Below are 21698 nucleotides of genomic sequence, written 5' to 3' on the forward strand. Positions count from 1 at the left end.
TGAAACCTTCGTGGATCTTCGTGAAACTTGGGTTGAAAGACAGGAGGATGTGTTGTTTGGACGGGTCTAGCGAGGATGAGGACTGACGAAGTTAGGATTGCGAGATTTTGGGTTTGGTCGAGTTTCAGACTGAAAGTGAATGTTCTGACAGTCGTCACTAACATTTAATGGAATTTTAAAATCAGATATTCGAAATCCCTTGTAACTAAAATAAGAATTCCTTAAAAATCTGTCCAAATGTCCTCTCTTGCCAAATTCTGCTCAGTAGGTCGTCAGAAAACGAGCACATTTTGCCCTACCCATAAAATTCAGCACCACAAAATAAACCCCTAGCTTTCATAGGTGCAGACCATCTAGTTTCTGTCTATCCCCGCCGTAAAGTACACAGCGTCAATTATAAACAGCGGAATCATCAATCTCAATCTCCCATTGACACGAGTCGCCGGCAGCTACCGGCGCAAACCCATTTTCCCTGGAGTTTCCCCATAAAGCAGCCGTGCCATGCAACCAGCGTATATTTGGCCCCCTCCTAAATCGGAATATCCCGGCGAGTCGCGACGAAGCACGCTTCCCAATTCGTATTTCAACATGTGCACGCTGTTCCAGCTCGGTGTATTCCGGCCACGAAGCGATATCCCAGACTCTGTGGTCTCATGGCGCGTCGCCACCCCCTTGGTCTGAACGTCTGAACTTATTCCTCCCAGGACCAAAGCCACCCCTGTGTTTACCAAAGGTTTTACGATGTTTGCCGTCCGCACGGGCCCTTATTGTTATTTATAACCACGACCCTGCCCCGTGGCGAGGCGCTAATACGCGAGGCTTAATGAAAGTTGCCGATGGATTTCCAAGCCTCGTCGAGGAATATCACGTTCCACCATGTTTGGACGACCTATGTCGATTCTCCTATTCTGTGTGGTTTTGTTTGACCAAGGTGCCTGTTGGCTGGTTTAGACTTTCTCCGACTGTTTGAGGATTGCTTCGTGGTGGAAGGCTGGTTGAGTCTTCTCTTTGCAGGCACAACTATTAATATTGCTTTTTGTTGGATTTGTCTTTCCGTGTTTCTTTTCTTTTTTTGTGGTTAAAAGTGGTAACAGAAGTTTAGGTGTAAGCGAAGGGTAAGTGGAGATAATTTGTCATGAATCTGGAATGCGTTGATGATCTCTAAATAGGCATTCGAGGATCACTTCATGGTAAAAGCTTGGTCGAGAGCTTTTCCTTTGAGGGAACGTTATCGATATTCAGTTCGATTGGGTCTCTTTTTGATGTTTCTTTTTCTGGCATGCTGAAAGTCGCGATAGAAGTTTTGGGTGTAGGTGGAGATTAAATCGTATTTGAATTTCCCCAATCCCCTAAATTTTCTTATGATCCTAACCTCAAATTCATAAAAGTCCCCGATATACACAGCGCCGTGACATCGTATCGTAAAAACTCGTAATATTATGGAGCCATCGGACAAAATCTCGACTCGAAAGCCCAACAGGTCCAGCTAAAAAATGCTTCTCCATCGAAAGAACGATATTGCTAGTCGGGTGGCAAGCAAGGGGCACGCGTTTATGGGGAAGTCTCGCGCGGAATCCGCAGGAAATCCCGTCGAAGTATCACACGAGGCGCGTATAATTCACGTTTCAACGCACAATTCGAGGGAGTGGAAGCATTTGAATACGCCTGTGCTGGGATTCTCTGGCCGCGTTAGTCGGTGAATCCGTGAAATATACAGTTATGGGAGAGGGGTGCATTATAAAGCGAGAGGCTGGGCTGGCCCGGGTTAGCTTGCTTCCTTTCCCTTTCCGAATTCCCCGTGCTCGCTCGACAATTTTATATAACGACCGCCAGTGAGACTCAAACTTTGCTCGGAATTCTTGGATGACAGATGTTTGATGGACGATGGACAGGTGAAGTTAATTGTCAACTTCTTATGCAGATTTTATAAAGTGGCGAATCTATTAACACAATGCACAAGAAGGACGAATATTAATATATTTCAAATGTTGAACATTGAAGCGTTTAATGCTTACACTAACTGTATATTGTTAGGCTGTAGTTGAGTATGGATTCTTTGAACGTAGTGTCGTCGTATAATTTTCGAGCGTGTTATTTGGAATTACTAGAACGAAATTGAATAGAAGGTAAAGTGATTACTTGGAGGAACGATCGCGCGATACAGCAATGAAATTTCCATTCTGCTTTTATTTTTTTTCCACCTTCCTTCTACCATTACGCGCATTAATTGCCGCTAATTATGTTAATGACGAGCAACGTGCTCTTTTAATTGATCCGTTAAGTGATCGAGATTGCAATAAAGATTCTTTTTCATCGTTTAAAGAGGGTTATACTGCGAACATTCGTATTTTCGCTTAAAGTACTACTCATATAAATTGCTACATTTAACAGAACGAGAAAAGCATACGAAAATTCTGTTGAATTATTAATAAAAAACTCGTAAAAATATCAACAGTTTAGTCGAAATTTTAGTAATATCGTTTTCTCATTGTGACCTCGTGGTTTCTCTAATGGCGTCCCATCATCTTCCGATTTCTGTAAATAAAGGTTAGTCGGAGGAATTAATTTCGCTGTGCAGGCTCGTTTCGTCTCTTTGATAATTCCCTTTGATACAATCCATTGTGATTCGTATCGAAACAGGCATATCCAAAACCGTCCACGAATTAATCAGCAATGCGATTATCCTCCCGTTACAACGTCGCCTGAATCCCTCACGACCCTCTGCGCCCTACGAAATCGTTCGCCTCTGTTACTTTAAAAGATAACTTCACAGACTTTCTTTTTGTCCAATGGATTTGATAAATCCTTCCTCGAATTTGTTTTATTATCCTTTTTCGTAAGGGTAATTCTATTATTATTGTTTGTTATATATTATAATAAAAATATAATATAAAGAATAGATGAAACAATATCTTTAACGTCATATTAGACAAAATACTAATAATAATAATAGCAATTATGCATTAAAATTTCCATGAACCATTCAATAAGTTCAACTTTGTCTACCTTAAGTTAACTCAGTGGTGTATAATCTGTTCAATACGTATGTTTCTGTTTTAAAATAAAAGGAAAAAGCATACAGCACGCCATCCATCAATATCCTCCCTCAGATACACATTTTTCACCCCTAAAATCACATACGCTTTCCCACTTCATGATTCAATCACCCCCTCCCACAAACCTCCACCATTAAGAGACCCAATTAGTTCCCTTGAAATTCACCACATATCACATTTAAACTCTTCATACAAGTTGAGCACATCTGCGTGCGTTTTAGCGAAGGGGGTGGGTCGCGAGTAACGGACGAGGGGGTATCATTGAATACCGAAATATTAAAATGTAGTGACGGGGTGCGTACAATGTTACCCTTGCCAGATATCCAGAGGGGTAGAAACGATGCTGCCGGAAATACAGCAGATATTGAAAACGCCCACCCCGAGCCACCCCCTCTTCTTGACGATCCACCGTGTCTTTTTGGGAAATAAAACGGCTAGAGAAAATTTTTCCGTCTTTTTTTTTTTAATTTCTGGCTTCTATGGGGCACTTAGTAACTAAAGTTTCGATAGGGTGTGTAATTGAAACGAAACAGGAACTTTTCTATATCAATATAGAGTGTATATATTTGAAGGGAAACAGAAACTTTTCTATATTGATATAGAAGCTTATATATCTCCGAAATGAAATGGCAACTTTTCCATATTAATATAAAAACTTACTCACGTTTAACGAAAAATAAAACTTGGAATTCTCCGTAAACAGAACTTGTTTCTTTCGTTTCAAATGAAGCTTAAATAAAATACAATGTCGGATACTATTGAAATAAATTAGAACTTAATTTACGTCGTGGTTATTAATTTTGAGTATCCAAAACGACAAATATTAAACATCGATCGGTGGAAAATTGCTGTCCTTTGTCTCATTTTTTTGTTTCGTCGGAGAATAAAATAAAAAAGAGAATATAAAGAGAATAGAATGTGGCAAAGGAAAATCGCCCGAAGCCTTATTATTTCCGCAAAATTCGCGCGTGAGTTGGTGAACAGAGAAAGGGTGAAGGGTCTAGGGGGTGGTTTGTGCGTGACACGATCGACAGGGGCCAAGGGAGGGCAAATAATTAGCCGTTCTCGTTTTTCCATCGAGCCAGACGATCGAGGCTGGCTGGTCTAATAAATTCCTCGGCATTGCTGCTAAATGGCGGAACGTTTAATGAACCTGAAAGGGGGTTGGGTACGTTGTTTGTCAAAGCGTGGCCTTCCTTTTGGCGTTTTAATTAGTGTCGCGGCGTTGTTTCGAGCCTGATGGCTCGATAATTGCTGGTTCCTGTAAAATAGTTCTCTTCGTCGAATCAGGTTTTAGAATCGAATTTGAAGTTTTTGAAGATCCTTTTCTTATTGTTAGGAAAGGCTTGGCGCGAGTAATTGCTCTGTTATAATCTCGTTTACTAAAATGACTTGTTTCAATGGAAAGACAGGAAAATTAACCCTCGTCTATATTCAAATAAGAGAGACTCGATGGGAGGAGTGAAGTCTGAAAGAGTCTTGGGATATTAATCCTCGACTTTGCTTTGAATCAAAAAGAAATTAGTAAGCAGAGAGGCAACGTGCTTTCTAATATTTACGAAAATAGTTTCCCATTTTAAAATGACAATATTTTCACGAATCTTCGATAACAGTACAACAGAATCTTCAATACGTTGCGCTAAAATGTGCTGCTAGTCACTTTTTATATATTTAGGATGTCTATTCATGCTGTACATTGATCTTTCGCTAAATATATGTACTGCTGGGATATTCCATAATACAAAGAATATCATAATTCGTAAACTCGTAAATTGCATTACGTTTGCTTTCACACAAAGTTTTTTGAATGACCCATAGAATCTGCACGATTTATGTGGCTTTATCTTTAAATTTTTATGAATTTAGTAGAAAATTTGTTTTCTGACATAAAACATAAGGGGACTCGTACAATTTATTACAATTTTTCTATTGTTATTGGACTGAAATCGACTAAAATATTTTCATTCTAAAGTAGAGCTTGTGCCTGAATCGTGGCTCGCCCACGTATTCCATCCGACGAAATAAACATTTCTTAGACGCAGCCTCAACAAGTAGCAGGGTGTGGTTACCAGAGAAGGGATGCTCGGCTGTGTATTTAATTTCCGACGAAACGAATCGGATCGGTAGCGCGTGGAGTACCGGAATAGGGAAGAAAGCATCTCGCGAGGGGTGAGTTTCGCTCAGCGAGTACGAGACGCGAAGAAACGAAGAAGAAACGCTACGAAATCGTCACGGCGCTTCTCTATCTCAATTTAGAAAATGCCAGACTTCAGTTTCTCTCTAAACGAAAAACTTCTCTCCCTTACATACATCGTTGCACGAAAGTGAAGTAAAACACTTGCTGGTTTCTGATAGAACGTAATTTATCGTAATCGCGGAATTACAAATAAAAAATAACATTGTATTCTGCGTTATTAATTTATTACTATGACACGATAAAAGTGATTCCATAGGACCAATAGATAGAAAGATCGAAGAAAAGACGCGATAAATATATTTTTCTTTATTTTTTTTAGTTCTTTGTCACTTTACTATTAAAGTGGAATATCCTGATGTAAAATAGCTAAAAATGGAGAGAAATTTTTTTTCTGAACAAAAATGTTGAATTCGCTAAAAGGCTGGGAAGAAGATATTTCGCTCCAAAATCGTGGTAAACGGCAATTTTTGGATCGCTGAACCGAGCTTTAGGGAACTACAAAGTCTCTGTATAGGTTGATAAACGTGAAAAGTGAAATTTTTGTACGTTGCTCTAATTCGATGGGTAGAAACTCTAGGGTGCCTTATTTTCACAAATCGATACATAGTTCCTCGGTTTCGAGTTTGAAAGCTGCGTTGGCTTTTTCTGGGTCGTATCGTGTGTACAGATTAAATAGTTGAACGCGCGATTCGAAGCGGATGCGGGATTTTTGCCTCGCGTTTTTGCACCCATGGAAAATCCATTTGGGGCTGTTTGCGCGTCTGTTGAACGGTGTGTGCCGATGGCTATGTAATTACTTTGTAAACACGCCGATCGGCCTGCTTTTTTCCCTTTTCCCCTTTTTTCCATGGGCGTGTTCCATGGTCGTTGCGTTGACGAACGTATGGTTTTCTTTTCCAATGAATTATATGCACTGTGATCGTGTCTTCTCTCGATTTAGTAGTATAGATATGGGGGAAGAGATAGTTTGTGGATTGAGCGAAAGTTTTCTGTGTTTCAAAAGAATTTTAGAGGGACAAGTAGAATAAAATGTAAGTTAATGGAAAATACAGCAATGTTGTACATTTCTGGAAAACTTATCAAATAATTTTCATATTGTCTCCCTCTTTTAAATTATAAATTGTTTATTTGAAAATGTTTTTGGACCTTACATTGCATTCTGACAAACTTGCACAATATTTTCTTAAATATTCTAAAATATTCTAAACAAATAAAAATTCTACGTTAAATCATAGAACGATGGAAAAGTGTTTTGTACTGTTAGGTTAGCTTCGATTCTGTATACGCTCGTTGCGATAAATAAAAGGATTTTATTGTTCGTTAGAACGAATTACAGATACGTAATGAATGTTCCACTTTTTGGTGAAATTGATACAGGAGGTGTAACGAATATTTGAACTCGTTTTTAATTTTTCTGTGTTATCAACGTCCGTTATTGGGGCGATATATCGAGCTATAATGAATCAACGTTTTAATGAAATTCTTTAGGGCTTTGAGAACGTGAAATAATTACTTGGATGACGGTGTTCTTCCTCCCCTTCTGTTAAATTATACACGAAAATGATGTTTAAATATTTGGAGAAACGTAAAGAATATGGATAATGAAAGAAAGTGGGTTTCGAGTTAAACAAAGTTTGAACTGTTAAACAAGCGGTCTTCTAATTTAACTATTTTATACTGCAGTTTTAGACCCGGACGTTAAAAGGTTTAAAACAGGTTTAAACGAAGTTGAAACAGCAATTTTCATTAACTTACGTATATCCGCCCTTTCCAGCAAATAACTCGAATGAAATATATAACTAAGTCATTTCTGAAGTAAAATATAACATGACGATTTGTGAGAATAAAAGGAAGAAAAAGTAGCAGCAGCAAGCATTTATTGTCCTGAAATTTCGTTCAAAACACACGTCGACAGGTCCAGATATTATTGAAAGAAGCTACAAAAATAGAAATTGAGAAATTCTGTCAAATTAAAAATCAAACTTACAAAATATTTCTATCGCTTGTAATTCTTAAGAATGTAAAATACAACGAATGGAAGGGGAAACGGATCGAATCGATTTTTTAATCAACGGACGACCACAAGGTGTTACACGCGTATTTAAAAAACTGAAGAGCTGTCCGCAATCGACGAAAGCAAAGATCTTCTTTGAATCGCCGAAATACCGAGAAAGAAGTAGCCGCGTGTCGAACCCTTGGACTATTGCTAAAAGAAACTCAAGCGCAGAGGTAGACAAAAAATTCTGTCAAATTAAAACACGACGCCACGGACCACTTGGTTCCATCGGTGAAACCGAAACACGGCTTCTCGCGCGACCTATATTCCACCCTGACGTATTCTATCGACGGTAAAAAGGGGAAGGGAAGAAAAAGCTCAAGAGAGAGAACCAGGCGAGGCAATTCCTCCATCGCGAAAAAGGGTCTCCCGTGAATCTGAAAACACGCGCTTTCGAGAGTGACGAATGGTGCAAGAGGCGGGATCATTAGCTAATTGTGAGTTCCGCGGACCAAGTGCAGTTCAGAGTTCACCGGTCGAGGCTTGGGGCGCGAGGCAACGCGACAGATCCACAGAACGTGGAAAACAGTATGAGTGACAGCGTCGGATACAGATATATAGGAATTAGGTGGCGTGTCTGAATTCGATCGACGGGCCGACGTATCAAAGATGAACGTGCCAATCATCCTCGTTGAGATGCTCGTGACAATGTTGGGGGCTCGACCCTCTTAACGCGCCCGTCTATCGTTGAGAATCGATCGGGCCGTATGCTTCCGGCTAACTGACCACGTGGTTCACGTTACACAGCGAATATCGTACCGCTCGTTTGCTGCGACAGTGACATACACGCGTATAAAGTAATTCATCATATTCCCCTCTAATAACTTCTTATGATGTGACTTTAACAGAGTAATCCATTCATAATGACCCGGATAATATTCGCATCATCCTCGTTAATAATTCTGCACATTCTTCATCGAACGAATCTCCGCTAAGAAACTACCAGACATGTCTAAAATAATTCATGATTCCTCCTATGATCTCTTTCCCTCTTAACCTCTTATCATGTAAATTCGGCAAAACGATCCAGTCACATCCATTTACTGTCGCCATTCTTCGTCCAATCATCGTTGCTTTTATTCTTCGACTCTATTTTAAAAAATACTTCTCTGAATGAATCAACCTATCGAACCAGAATTTCCAAGGAAACCAGTGTCGATTACAGATCAAACGGACCATAGCCTCGCAACGACATCGCAGGGAAACACGCGTCTCTCCGGATCTCGAATCTCATACGTTCAGGTTGATCTAGAGGCCGGAGCTGTTGACTGCCGCTAGTCTCTCGTTGCAGCGGGGCGACTGTAATATCAGAACCCGAGTTCCCGTTGGCCAGTTACGCCAGCTACACCGGTGTAATATTCATTTCCTCCAGTAAAAGCCCTTTCAACGGCTCTTTCGGGTTCGGATATCGGAAAAACGAGGCATTTCCGTTGGTAAATGTCACGGAGATAGGCGGACGGCCAGTGGCCACATATTACCAATCAATTTGCCTCTGTCGATACTGAGAGACGACACGATAGAGGAAGATAGCGCGAGACCAGGGAAAGGGGTGGTCACCAGGTCTCCGATTGTACGGTGTCGATGTGTATGTGTATGGAAAAGTGGCCGCTCCATCATATTTAACTCGGATAGCCAATCACCCTTGTCACCCGCCAGGGTGATAGATTATTTTAATCAAGTTATTCCCCGGGCTGAAACCTCGATCATCCACCCCCGCGCGGAGACGCTTCCACGGTCTCGCTACATAAAAATCGAATTAACCTGCCGCGTAAATGGAGCCCTAATCTGGAAATCGTTGGCCGGTAGAGTTTCCAATCGTTTGCCGGAGTTCCGGTAATTTCCAGACTGGACCACCTTCGATAATCTATTTTTTAAGCCCTCTGACGAGCGATTGATTCGTCTGGCGACTCGCTGCCACATGCTCCGCAACCTTCTCCATGCTTTCCCGCAGTGATTTACGGGCTGCACCAGACTCCACTGTGTTTTAATATGAAGAAAGTTAGACTAGTGGAAGATCGCCGCTGGATCGGTAAAATAGATTCTCTGTGCATTCGCTGTGGTAGTTTTTTGCGGATTCTGAACAGATTTTGATGGGATCTGGATAGTGTTGGGTAGTTATATTAGCGTATAAATTTTCTTAAAAGAACTTTTGTACAGAGTGATACAAGTTTTGTGAGAATTCGTAATAATAATTCGCAACTGGTCAAATATAATACAAAATTTCAAAACCCTAGAATTAAAATTAAAATTACAAGGAGCATAAAATATTATCCCTTCCAATTACCTGTTTCGAGACTCGTAGGCATTATGCTTTACGCTGATCAGGAAATCAACGAATACCCTTTCATTAAACTGTATTCAGAGGGAGTCAATTTCCACGAAAAAGACGATCGTATCACGTGCCGAAAATTAACAAGCAGCTCGTAACATCTTCCAGGAATGTCCCAACCTAACTTCTCGACGCAAAACATTGGGTCGCATGCACCGCCTACGACTTTACGAGCCCTCTGGGTCTGGCAATTACGGGACACTCGGTACATCTGTTCAACGGGGAGCAGTTCGTTTTAAAAACTACGAAACACGCACTGTCAACGCGCCTGTCGTGATCCTCGCTATAAAGAACGCACCGCGAGCAAACAATTATGGGGAAATAAGAGAGGATTAAAGCAGCTCTGTTGTAGGATGAGTTTCCGGAACACCATTTCGTAGAATGAATCTAAAGTGAGGGACAAAGGGAATCCAAGTTTCATTAATCGTATGGTTTTCTTTTATTCGACATTTTGTCTTTACTTTTAGAGGGACAATTTGGTATTGTATTATATATTTAACCACTTTTCACTTTATAAGAATACCTGACCATCGTGTTAATAAATTTATTCCTCTTAGCATCCTAACCTCAACATCCCAGCCCAGATATATCTATCCTAATCGCCTTGCAGCTTGCGAAAGCATCAAACGACGCTTCGGCATCTCTAAAAATTCATCCGAGGCCGAACAATTTCACCCATCCCGATATTCCCTCGTCCCAACTCTCGCAGAACTCAGAACAGACCACAGAACCAGTCCAAAACCTCCATTCCTTGAATCGTCTTGATGCACGCTTACCACCATTCGAGAACTACATTCCCGGTGTTCCTACTGGTGCAATAACCTCGAAGTAATCGCGCTAAGAAAAACGCGTAGACGGAAACAGAGAAACACAAAGGCAGACAAGAGAGAAAAGGAAAAGGTTGGATTACGTTTCGAGAAATCGTGAGGAGATTCCATCCGGCTGGCAGGATTTCGAAACACTCGGACTTATTAAATGCAAAATACCACGGCACGGACGAAACAATGTTTAATCGCCACGTCTTCAACTTGTAATCCTTCGCTACAAGTAGACAACACGACTGTGGAAACGGTATCGATTGCCGGATAATCCGATCTGCCTAAGGAGATTCTCCATTTTTACAAGACAGTCGCCAAGCGGGATGTCCGAAATATTCTGAGAATGTTCCAATGGGATTATCTTTGTTCTTACTAGAAACTACTGATTTTGGTCATTCTGTCTTTCAATGTTTGTGAAAATCCCGTTTATGCCCAATAATTCTGTATAATTGTCTGAAATTTGTTACGATTATATTACGGATTTTTATACATTAGTGGGAAACTTGTTACGAGTAGATTGTGAATTTTTACGCATTTATGGGGAACCATTTGCGAAAATGTATAGAAAATGTATAAATGTATAGAAATGCATATACGATGCACATGCATAAATATACATGCAAGTCCAGTTAAGGCTGAAAAGCGAGGTTAGGTTCAATTACATCCACAAACTTCTTTCTTCTTTACCCAGTTTTTATTCCGAGTGATGTTATAGAGTTGAAAGAGCTGATTTAAGAGATTGGCTTCTTCCAGTATGATATGAGAAAATAGCCGTTTAACACAGAAATTGCAGAGTGAGGTTAGGTTAGTTTAATGTCGATAGAAACATGATAATCGTGTCATACTTTGCGAATTTCTCATTCTTCCAGAAACTTATTGACCATGGCCAGCCTGAAAATTCGCTGCAATTGTTTAAATGTACTAGGCGATGCGTCTCGCCCAGAATGAGGAGGAAGGTTTGGTTCTGGCGTTCAGCGAACCGTGCCGCGCTTTCCACGGCCATTATCGTCATTGCTTTATAACGTCGCTGCTCTTACGACGTGTATTTTCTTGAGAGCATCTCCGCGGCTATCCCTCCCTTCCGATGTCGCTAGGTTTTTATGCCTTTTTTCGAGTCGTTTCTTTCGACGTTCGAACTGTCTTCGAGGTGGAGATTGAGTGAATGGCACTTTTTCGGGCAAGGCTGATTTTTCGATGATTGAACTGGTTTTTATAGAAGGTTGAGATATAGGAAAGGTTTTTCGAGGTTAAATGGAAATCGTGTTTTTCTGAAATCTGAATTTCATAGGGCGGTATATACTATATATAGAACTAACTATTAATCTTCTTGGAGTTATGAATAATATTTTCGGTTAGTTCTTAAACGTTAAGCAAAATCGACACAGAAGTACGAAGAAAGTTGCCAGAATTGTTGAAAAAAAATTAATGTGGTATAATAAGTATATTAATGAATCATAAAGATAATTGGAATCCAATAAACATTACCCAATTCCTACACGATTGTTCCACGAACTTTGCATTATTTTTTCCGCATTCCTTCGACCATTGTTATTCAATAACCTGTTAGAAATCACCATACAAATAGTCTTGAACAGAATTTGCTTTTAACATAATTCAAAAAAATTTCCTAAACGTGAAAACAAAACGCAGCATAATACTCAAAATCCAATAAACAATTCCTAATCCTGTAGCAACCGATCAATCCACGCCATAAAAATCCCCCGAAACAACCTTCTGTTTCACCCCTAATCTCTTTCAACTTCAACCCACGAATAAAGATCCCACCCCATCACACGACAGTTCCCTCCTAAAAGAAAGCACATAAAAGAAATAGAAGGAAACGATAGTCTGCAGAGGTAACTAACCTAACCAACCCTGTAAAACTACCGCTGTCGCGCCCGATAGTCCTCGTGGTAGTAGTGAAAGTCGCGAGAAGGCAAGCAGACACGGCCACGATATAATTAGCAGAAATTAGAGTTAGGTCAGAAAGCAAAGTTATCGAGGTGAGTTTCGACGCTGCTCCCGCTTTTCCCCCGTTCTGATATAATTACTAATTAATTACCGTTCCGCTGGTCCTTTCGGCGGCAGCCAGCTTAAAAGGACACCGCGAGGTAAGGATAATTCCTCGTACTGTCGACGAGGGCAGGAGGATGTAACGACTTCCGTTTTAATAATTTTCGTTTCGTGACTCCTAATGAAGGCTATAGCGCGGATCTTTCTTATTTATCCAATTGATATTTATGTAATATAAAAAACTATATGGACACTTGCTTGTTCTTTGCAACACGTGTTTGATTTAAAAGATTGGCGAGATATTGAATTACTGTGATTTTATTTTTCAAATTATCGTAGCGACGTACAGTGAGACATAATGATTCTTATAGTTTGTTCCTATAGTTGGTTTATCGTAGAAATAAAGGAAGAAATATTTTCTTACGGTATACATTATTTTATATTATTAAATTATTCCCCTGCATATGAAAGGCACATGCAATTATGTATTATATGCAGATATTCAGAATAATTATTATTCTTGCCTTTTCTATGGCAGCACATTAATAATGGCAATTAATTTATTAACCGCGAATGGCTGGAAGAGATTCATTTTACAGTATTTAAATTTTTACCTCATTATTTAGATATGCAAACAGCATAACACGCAATAAAAAAATTGGATGGTGTAGAATATTTCGTTGCATTAACTCTTTGTTTCACCCTATTCCGTATTAATTCTCCGTATAATAGCCCGTGAACGAACAATCGACTTCATTACGTTTGGATATTACGTTTTATTGTTGATAAACGTACCGCGAAATATTATATTGTAATGAAATTGGAAGTCACAGATTGAGCGTCGTCCATTCTCGAGGATTTGAAAATATCATTTGAGGATCACAGGAGAAAAATATTATATATGTATACCTTTTTCTTGTTGTACACATGAAGATTTTTTCCTGAAACGTTAAAAGTGTTTTCCTGCGATGAGATGAAAACGATATTAGGACATAAAAATTCAAGGATCGAAACTTGACAAAACAAAGCTTCTCATACATGCTCATAACATACTATGACAAGCAGACAACGCTTATTTTTCAAATAAGAAAGATTTCCGTGATTCATTCTTTTATAAATATCGTGAAAGAAATGGAACCTAAACAGGAATTCCTTTCACTGATCAGTTTTGCGTATTATCTGAATTTTACACGTTTTCGCGTCTTTCAATTTCTTACAAATGTATAAAAATCGACAGTTGTAGTAACAGTAATAACCCAATGATCTAACTGATCTTATATATCACACACAAAGGAGAACTGGTCAATAAAAACCAAGAAACAGTAACAGCCAAACCCAACGGTATTTAACCACCTTCCGAATCTCTCTCACAGAAGACCCTATCACTCTATAACAGTCTGTCCTTTCATCTCTTCTTCCATCTCTTCCTACTATCCTGCTGTTTGCATATTCTCGAGGCCAGATTATATCCCGCGCTTTTATTTATCGACTGTTGGCCATATGAAAAAAATGTAAAACTCCCCCGACCAGGTGTGTATATTTCGGCATGTGTGTGTTGCAGGTTGCGAGTTTCCGGCGCAGTGGAACGGCCATTGGTTTCAATCGGGGATCGAGGGGCTGGTGACTGTGAACGGGTCCATGATGACCAGCAAGGGCCGCTGCATCGAGACCAAAGACGACAAGTTCCTCATTCAGGACACGTGAGTCTCTCTCTCGTTTGAATTGCAAGTGAGATATAGTCTGCCTCGTGTGTCTGTGTGTGTGTACGCGCGTGTACGAACGTTTGGCTAGGTATCGACAGGCGGCCGTCGATATGAAGCGATGCACGGATCGTATTTCGCGTCCCTTTATCCGCGTCAGCCCCCGACACCACCCCCGACCCTCTGCCACCGAGCTTTTATTAATTAACTGCACCCTTCGTTGGCCGGACCCTCCGACAAAGCGCTCCAGGCGACGTGCCAACCGACAGCACGGTATAAAACGTTTCTCCGGCGAAATTCCGCGGCGGAAGGGTTCCAGGTTAACTGGGAGGGGATGATCCAAGAACTCGTGTGTATCACGATATTATGATGGATGTTAATATTTTCCTGTCAGAGAACGAGAGGTATCTCTGGGGAGGTTTATTAGGAGTTCAGGTTGGATGAGATTTCAAAATTTTTGAGGATGTATTGTATCTTTACGCGAAATTCTTTTAATATTTTACTGTCAGGCAGCGGGTAATTTGGGTTTACTGGAGGTTTGTCAAGAGTTGAAGAGGGTCGAATGAAGTTTGGAGACGTTTGACGAAACATCTTTATTCGATAGTGATATTTTACCGTCAAGGAATGAGAACTATTCTCGAAGTTTTCCATTTGGTGGCATCATTTTTAATTGACTTATTGCATACAAATTTTGTAGACAATTGTAACTCGAAGAACTTGAAATTCTTTATATGTGTTTAAAAATGTTTGAAGAAGTATAACGGTATAATTTTTGTGGAATTATCTTTGTCATTTTGCAAGTTGTCGCATGCTTCGTAAATCGAAATCTTTATTAGTAGCAGAAAAAAGACTTAACAAAATTGTTCCACATATCGTGTCACGTTACTATACGGAAAAATCCAGTGGATTTGATTGAAAAATATCTGGTTGCGAAATGTAGAGAAGTGAGTGGGTTCCACGGTTCGACTATCGATTCCACATACACCAATCCCGAAATCCAAGCACTCGTTATCCGCAACTTACGCCACGACCAGGATCCAATTTCGCGGAGAGAGCGTTCGCTGTCGTACGAGCAGACAGTATCTACGCGCGTCGCCGCTTTCTGTCCTCGCCGGTATCGCGTTGAAGCTCAGGGCGCGCTTCGTTCAACGTCGCCTTTAAGCCGCGACGATCACCGATAAGCTGCTACCGCCAGGGAAAGAGTGCCTCCTCCTCGCATAGAAATTTCTTTTTCTTCCGGGCCAGAGACGAGAATTTCCGCTTCAGACATTAGAAAACCTCACTCGATACCAGAGAATTCCGGGAAATTTTTAAGAACGTATAAGAAGAACGCATACAGAAAATTCTAGAGAATTTTTCCCAGCGATCGCTATTTCAGAACGTAGAAAGTTAAGAAGGCGAAATTCAAAGAAAAGGGTTCATAAAATAGGAAGATGTTATAAATTCAGGATTCGTAGGCTTTTCTGACATTTGCATTGGAGTGGAATCTAAAGAGTAGGAATATTTTTAGTTGTTATGTTTTAGTTGTTATCCATTATATAATTCCATCGATGAAGGGAGGACATTAGTTAAGAGCAACATTTTCTTATAACATTTATAATTAAAATTTGAAAAGAAGTAGCGAATTTAATTAGCTTCCGTAATTTCAAGAAGGCAAATATCACGGAATACGAAAGATTTTACGAATGCAATTAAAAATTGTTTACAAGCAATAGTTCTTCAAAATTAATCGAAAGAATAAATTATTCGAAACCTGACACGGGTTACCAAAGATTGCCGTTTATACAATTTCGAACTCACAGTAATTGATTCCATCGTCAGTGCCGATAAAAATCAGCCCCTTGTGCCCCAAACGATACGTCTTCGACATTTCGTAATTTCATTCCGCCATTAGTATTACGTATCGTTTCGTTTGATATTAAATGTCTTTTCATTTTCCTGACCGTTTAAATTTCAAGTCGGAAACGCGGTTTGCGGTCGCGGTTCGAGGCGGACCCCAGTGAAATATTCCGAAATTGTTTATCAGAATTTCGTTTATTTGCTCTCTTAGCGCGTGAAACCCTGGAAGGCTGCGGGACGATGAAACTCCGGGGCAAAGTAGTATAATCAACGATAAGACGCGACCCAAGATGAGGATCCTTTATTCCGTTTCGTTTTATCTTTTCCCTCTCTCTGTGAGATTCTTATATTCCTGAGTGACCTTAATATCCGCGCCGAAGAAGAATGAGGGGAAAGAGAAGGTTAGCGAGATCATTTCGTGCACTTTGCGAAAATTCTATTTGGCCGGGTATCGTTACTCGTTGTCCCGGAATAGATGGCGCCGTACGACGAAGGATCAGCCATCGTCAGGAACCGCGAAAATCCAGCAAAATGGCGGTTCTTCTGAAATTCCTCAGGATCTTAATTCCCTTGTCGTTCTTTGGTCCTGTTCTCCGTAGTTCTCTCTCCTTTTTTGCCTATCTTGTTCCTCGATTTTACGGCGTCTTGGTGTTCGAAGTTTTAGCTTTCTTATGTTCAAGTAGGTCACTGTTTCATAGATCTTTCTATCGCAACGTTTTTCTACTTTTTAAGAGAAAATTTTAATCTGGATTTTGAATTTTTCGTAAAATTTGAGATATAGACAACGCACTCTATTGCACGTATAATATAGAATGTGAGATATGTAGAACATTGTGTAGTATAGAATATAGAACATTACCATTTTTCATAATTTATCGCATTAAATAATTTTCTCTCTATTATTCTAAAAGATTATTTCAAGAAGACTGTTACACGTTCAAAGAGAAAAGAGCAGATTTTCTGCAAACCAAGGAATCACGTTACCGGTACGATAATGTTTAAATGGGGGAAATTAACCTAAATACTACGAAATGTAAATCTCAGTGTTAGTACAGCTTTGGGGAAAAATCATAAATGCCCGTTGCCAGTTGAAAACGTCGAGAAAGCAAAGCGGGAAAAACTTTCACGAGGATTACAACAGAGAACGCGTGTACAGCGTTGGGGCGCTTAATTTTTGGCGTTTCGTCGAGCGTCGGCCGTGTAAAACGCAGGAAAAGCGTGGCGGAAGGTCAGCGGGTTGCACCGGAAGCGTCAGTCTCTCCGGTTCGATACTCGAGGCTCGATTTTACCCAGTTCCCCTTTGTACTTTTTCTTTCCATCGACGAATCGAACGAAAGTTTGTTCGAAATTACTTTGTCTAATTTAATTCCTGATTTTTAACCGGCGATCGAAATAAAATTGATATTTTAAGACGTATTTGGAAATTCAATGAAGATATTGTAAATTATTAGGATACGAATTTACCGAGCTGTGATACTCTTTTAGATTCCTAAACCAACGTGATTTTAAGAACTGTAAAACGACTGGTGACAACAGTATCTTAATAAGAGTAATTAGCAAATTTTTTAGAAAGATGAGAAATATAGAAATTGAAAATTTCATTGAAATCCGGAAAACTGATATGTTAAGACCTTTAAAACAATTTTTCATGTACCTTCATAGCCAATTTTATTATATATAATTCCATTCGTACTAATATTTCATCCATTACAAGTATCTTTCTTTTTCTTCGTTTCCATTAAAAACATTTAGCTTAATTTCATAGTGAAGCGAAGTAGAATGATAAAATGCTGACGTACTGTTAATTTAAGAATATATTAAATAATCGTCAGTTTCAAATTTACACAAGAGGAAACGTAAGTAGTTTATATTAGTATCTTACATCTGGTAAAGGGACGAGCAGTAGAAATGGGCGTTTAGAGTCAGACAGGCGTTCAAGTAGAAATATCGATCGATGCACTCGTATACTTAATGGCGTTGAGAAAATACGTCTTCGGTGCAACAGTATAAATTTACTACAATGCGACAAATTCACTTTCCAGTTACTTTTCTCGCCATAAAATTAATTTATCACAGTTTATTACTGAAATAGTGGACAATTTACGAGCGTATTAAATTTCTAAAGGGAAATTAGGCTTTTGTATGAAAATTGAGAAAGTTTGGTAAATGAAAAATTAGCAAATTGTTAGTATTTCCGAGGCTCTGTGCTAGGAAATTTAGGGAACTAGAAAATTAGGAAATCGAGGATCTGGAATATTCGGATTAGGAATTCTGATAATTGGAAAATTAGAACGTGGGATAATCACTATCGCGAGGGAATTGGACATCAAGAGAAATTGCATTATTAGATAATTCAATAATAATTAAAGAAATCCAATGTGATAGGAAATTAAAGTATTTGGAATTTTGCAAAGCACTAAAGCTCATTATTCAACTAGCTGAAACTTTGCAAATTAAGGAACTCGATTATTTAATATTAGGTGAATTAAAAGACTGGAATAACGAACATAAAGAAAGTGGCCTGTTTAAAAATCTGAAAATTCAGACTTTGAACGTTTGTATGATCGAAAGCCGAAAGATGTGCAGTTTGATACTCGAAGATTGAAAATTCATAAATACAAAATTGAACGAGATCCAAAAAGCAAAAGATATCCTATATTAATATACAACTACCTCGTCCAATGATTCAAAATGCGCAGTTTCTTCTCAAAAGTGCATAACGCATTCGCGATTACTCGAGTGTTAAACATTCTCAAGCGAACGTTCCGATATCAATTTCAAACTTAGATCACCGCGACCCACGCCACGATGTCTAACCTCGAGAACGAAACTCGATCAAACGTGCAACTCGACAATTTCCCTAAAACCGTGCCATAACTCAACGAACCAGCATGCTGTCCCCTTATTGACACGCGAACGTTCGACGAAAGTTGACAACCACTGACACGGGGACAAAACGAGCGTCGCGGCTTGAAAGAGCCGGAGAATGTTGCAGGCGGACAAGATAGCCTTGGTAACCGGGCGAAGTTGAGAGTTAAGTTTTAATTAATGTAATGGAGAGCAGCGCGTGATTAGCCTTCCAATCAGCGAGCTCCTCTTTTCGAGAACGTGGCCTGGCGAGAAAGCAAAAAAAGAGAAGCCAAGAGGAAGAAAAAAAAGATGAGAAACGACGAAGAAGAAGAAGATAGAGAGGTTGGAGAAAGGAGGGTCGAAGGGATGTCCTTTCGCGTGGCGAAATCTGAGCACGGTGGAGCTGGTAAATGGGCCAATCGACGGCATTACCATTAAGATTCTTTGATTCGAGCGGCAAAAAGTGATGAGAAGAGGTCAGCCAAACGAACTTACGGATCACTGGGGTTACTTCAACGTTTGGCTACTCCTTTGGCACATTCTAATTGATTTGTTAATGCGCTTTTTAGGTTTCCTGATTTTCTTATGCTGTCTCGTGTTTACGTGTGTTTGAACGTCTTATATAGTTTTTTGACGACTGCTTTGTGGGAGGGAAATTTTTCTGTCAAATGGCTCGTAGGGATGAATCGAATAGGGTGAACTTCTACTTGGGGTTGATATTAGTGGGGGACAGAACAATTGAATGTTTGTTTGATACGTGTTCTTGACAAATTCTAAGATAAGGGCAAATCTAGTATTTGTATTTAAGCTCAGAAGAGATAAAGCGATTCATTTATTACTAAGTACTCGAATTTCTCAAGTTTCTTTGTACAAATTGAATTTGTAGAGAGAATTAACTAAGTTGAATTCTTATTTCGGATAAAGTAGTCTATTCTGTAGGCAATAGTACTTACTTATTAGTGCATTTAACTAACTATTAGATGCGTTTAATATGGCGTTTAATGTATAAACTTTTTATATAAAGTTTAATGTACAATATAGTGCATCTAATAAACTATTAATGCATTTAATTTGAAACAGTTAAATCACGACGAAACAATCACGAAAGTAAGATAAAGTTCTTCACAAGGAATATTTTAAGTTTATTCGATAGTTTAGGTTTCATCAAATCACTTGAAAATAGCACAATAAAAGCTTCGAAATAAAATTCTTCCACCACATTTTCAATGATACGGCAGGACTATCGATAAATATAAATATACGATAAACTCTAAATAAAATAAATCAAAGTACTTTGTTCTTTAGTTTGAACAAACCAGTTATTCCCCTAATAATATTTTCTTTATTATGTCAGCAAATATCAGGTTACGGGAAATGGCTGAGCTGGTTTAATTCGCAATCGCGATCGTCATTTTCACGGAGCGAACGGTAAACATTTAAAGAGGCAATGGCAGAACGGCGACTTCGAGGGTCCATTAATCCAATCAGAACGTTAATGATAATAATCTCGTTATTTCTAATGCGGCGCAGCGTGAGCACCGCTGATACGGAATAATTGAGAAATAGAGGGCTATTTACCAATTATCCACCCACCCAGGAAAAATCTTGTCTCAATGACTTGATGACGCTATACCGTGCAACGTAAAAACCAATTGCCGTGATTTAACAAACTCAAATTATTTCGACTGCGGGTGGTCGCCCCTGTAATTGCACGATTGAACGTTTCAGCATTTTTATCTTTTATGAGCTATTCAACTAGCTTTTGTAGGCTATAATTAGTTCTATAGTAAATAAAAACTCTACTGATTAGTAATATCAAGCAATGTTACAATACGATCAGAAAATTGAAAAAATACAAAGATTGTAGCAGACACGGAATCGTGAACGTGATCGTAACAATTTACGTATGCAATAATCGCTATTTAATAATCCATTTTATTTCTTGATCTTCGAACAACGATTTATTGATATTAATAATTCGCACAACGATAGAAAAAAAAATAATTACTCTCGAAATTCATAGTAGATTATTGTTCACGACGTAATAAAATACTAGAAAATAATTTCTAACAAAAATCAGTGTGTCGTGGAGAAATAAATCACGACGCGTGCTTTTTGCAGAGTTTGAAGTACGAGAAAAATAACGATCGTGAACGTGAACGTCGGTCATATATTTTCCAGCGATTTGACAAATAACGATAAATGACGATAATAATAAAATTTCACGGTGAGAAGGATGTCGTTCGGCAACATCGACTCGATATCAGATTTTAATACGGCGAAACTTCCTGGGAACTCGACGATTTGTTAGCTCGACTCGATAATTGATTGCGCCCGGGAGTTAATCAGAGTTCGAGTGGACTTCCGGGACGCGGAATCGAATCGGTGGAAAACGTTTAGAAAATTCGGGATTGCCTCCTCCCCTTTCGGTGGCCGGCCAATTTTACCGTTTGATTTTAATCACCAAGAAGTTTCTCGTTTCTCACGGAACTAGCCGCAAGTGCAAGTTGGCACAAGTAAAAGGATTTCTGCTCTCTTTTCCAATTAAAATAAGGTTAAAATTCGTTTGCAACAGCAATATATCAGTCCATTTCACGAGTAATGTCGCGTTCGCGTACGTAACTCAAAAACATTTGCAAATTTGAAATTTATATCGTGATAATATTATAGATTTATCAGCTGATTATTGTGATTATATGAGAATCATTTGCGTTATAGAAAAATTTTTACGAATTACGATTCCATTTTTGGTTTACGGTTTACGATAATTACATTTGTCACAATTCTTGTGGATTTTAATTTTTTGAAATTGACAAAGAATCGCATACGTTCTTGCCTCG

General features: G+C 39.1%; 1 protein-coding gene across 5 annotated transcripts in view; it reads left to right on the forward strand.

Annotated features, from left to right (window-relative positions):
* LOC100643304 overlaps nt 1-21698 on the forward strand; it is a 316203-nt gene that overhangs the window by 211043 nt on the left and 83462 nt on the right. For all 5 annotated transcript variants that reach the window (XM_048413546.1, XM_003401592.4, XM_020867214.2 and 2 more), the window contains one exon: nt 14031-14169. In XM_048413546.1, the coding sequence (XP_048269503.1) occupies nt 14031-14169 (139 nt within the window). The remainder of the gene's footprint in view (nt 1-14030; nt 14170-21698) is intronic.

This window comes from Bombus terrestris, chromosome 16 (assembly GCF_910591885.1).
Source record: "Bombus terrestris chromosome 16, iyBomTerr1.2, whole genome shotgun sequence".
Lineage (NCBI taxonomy): Eukaryota > Metazoa > Arthropoda > Insecta > Hymenoptera > Apidae > Bombus > Bombus terrestris.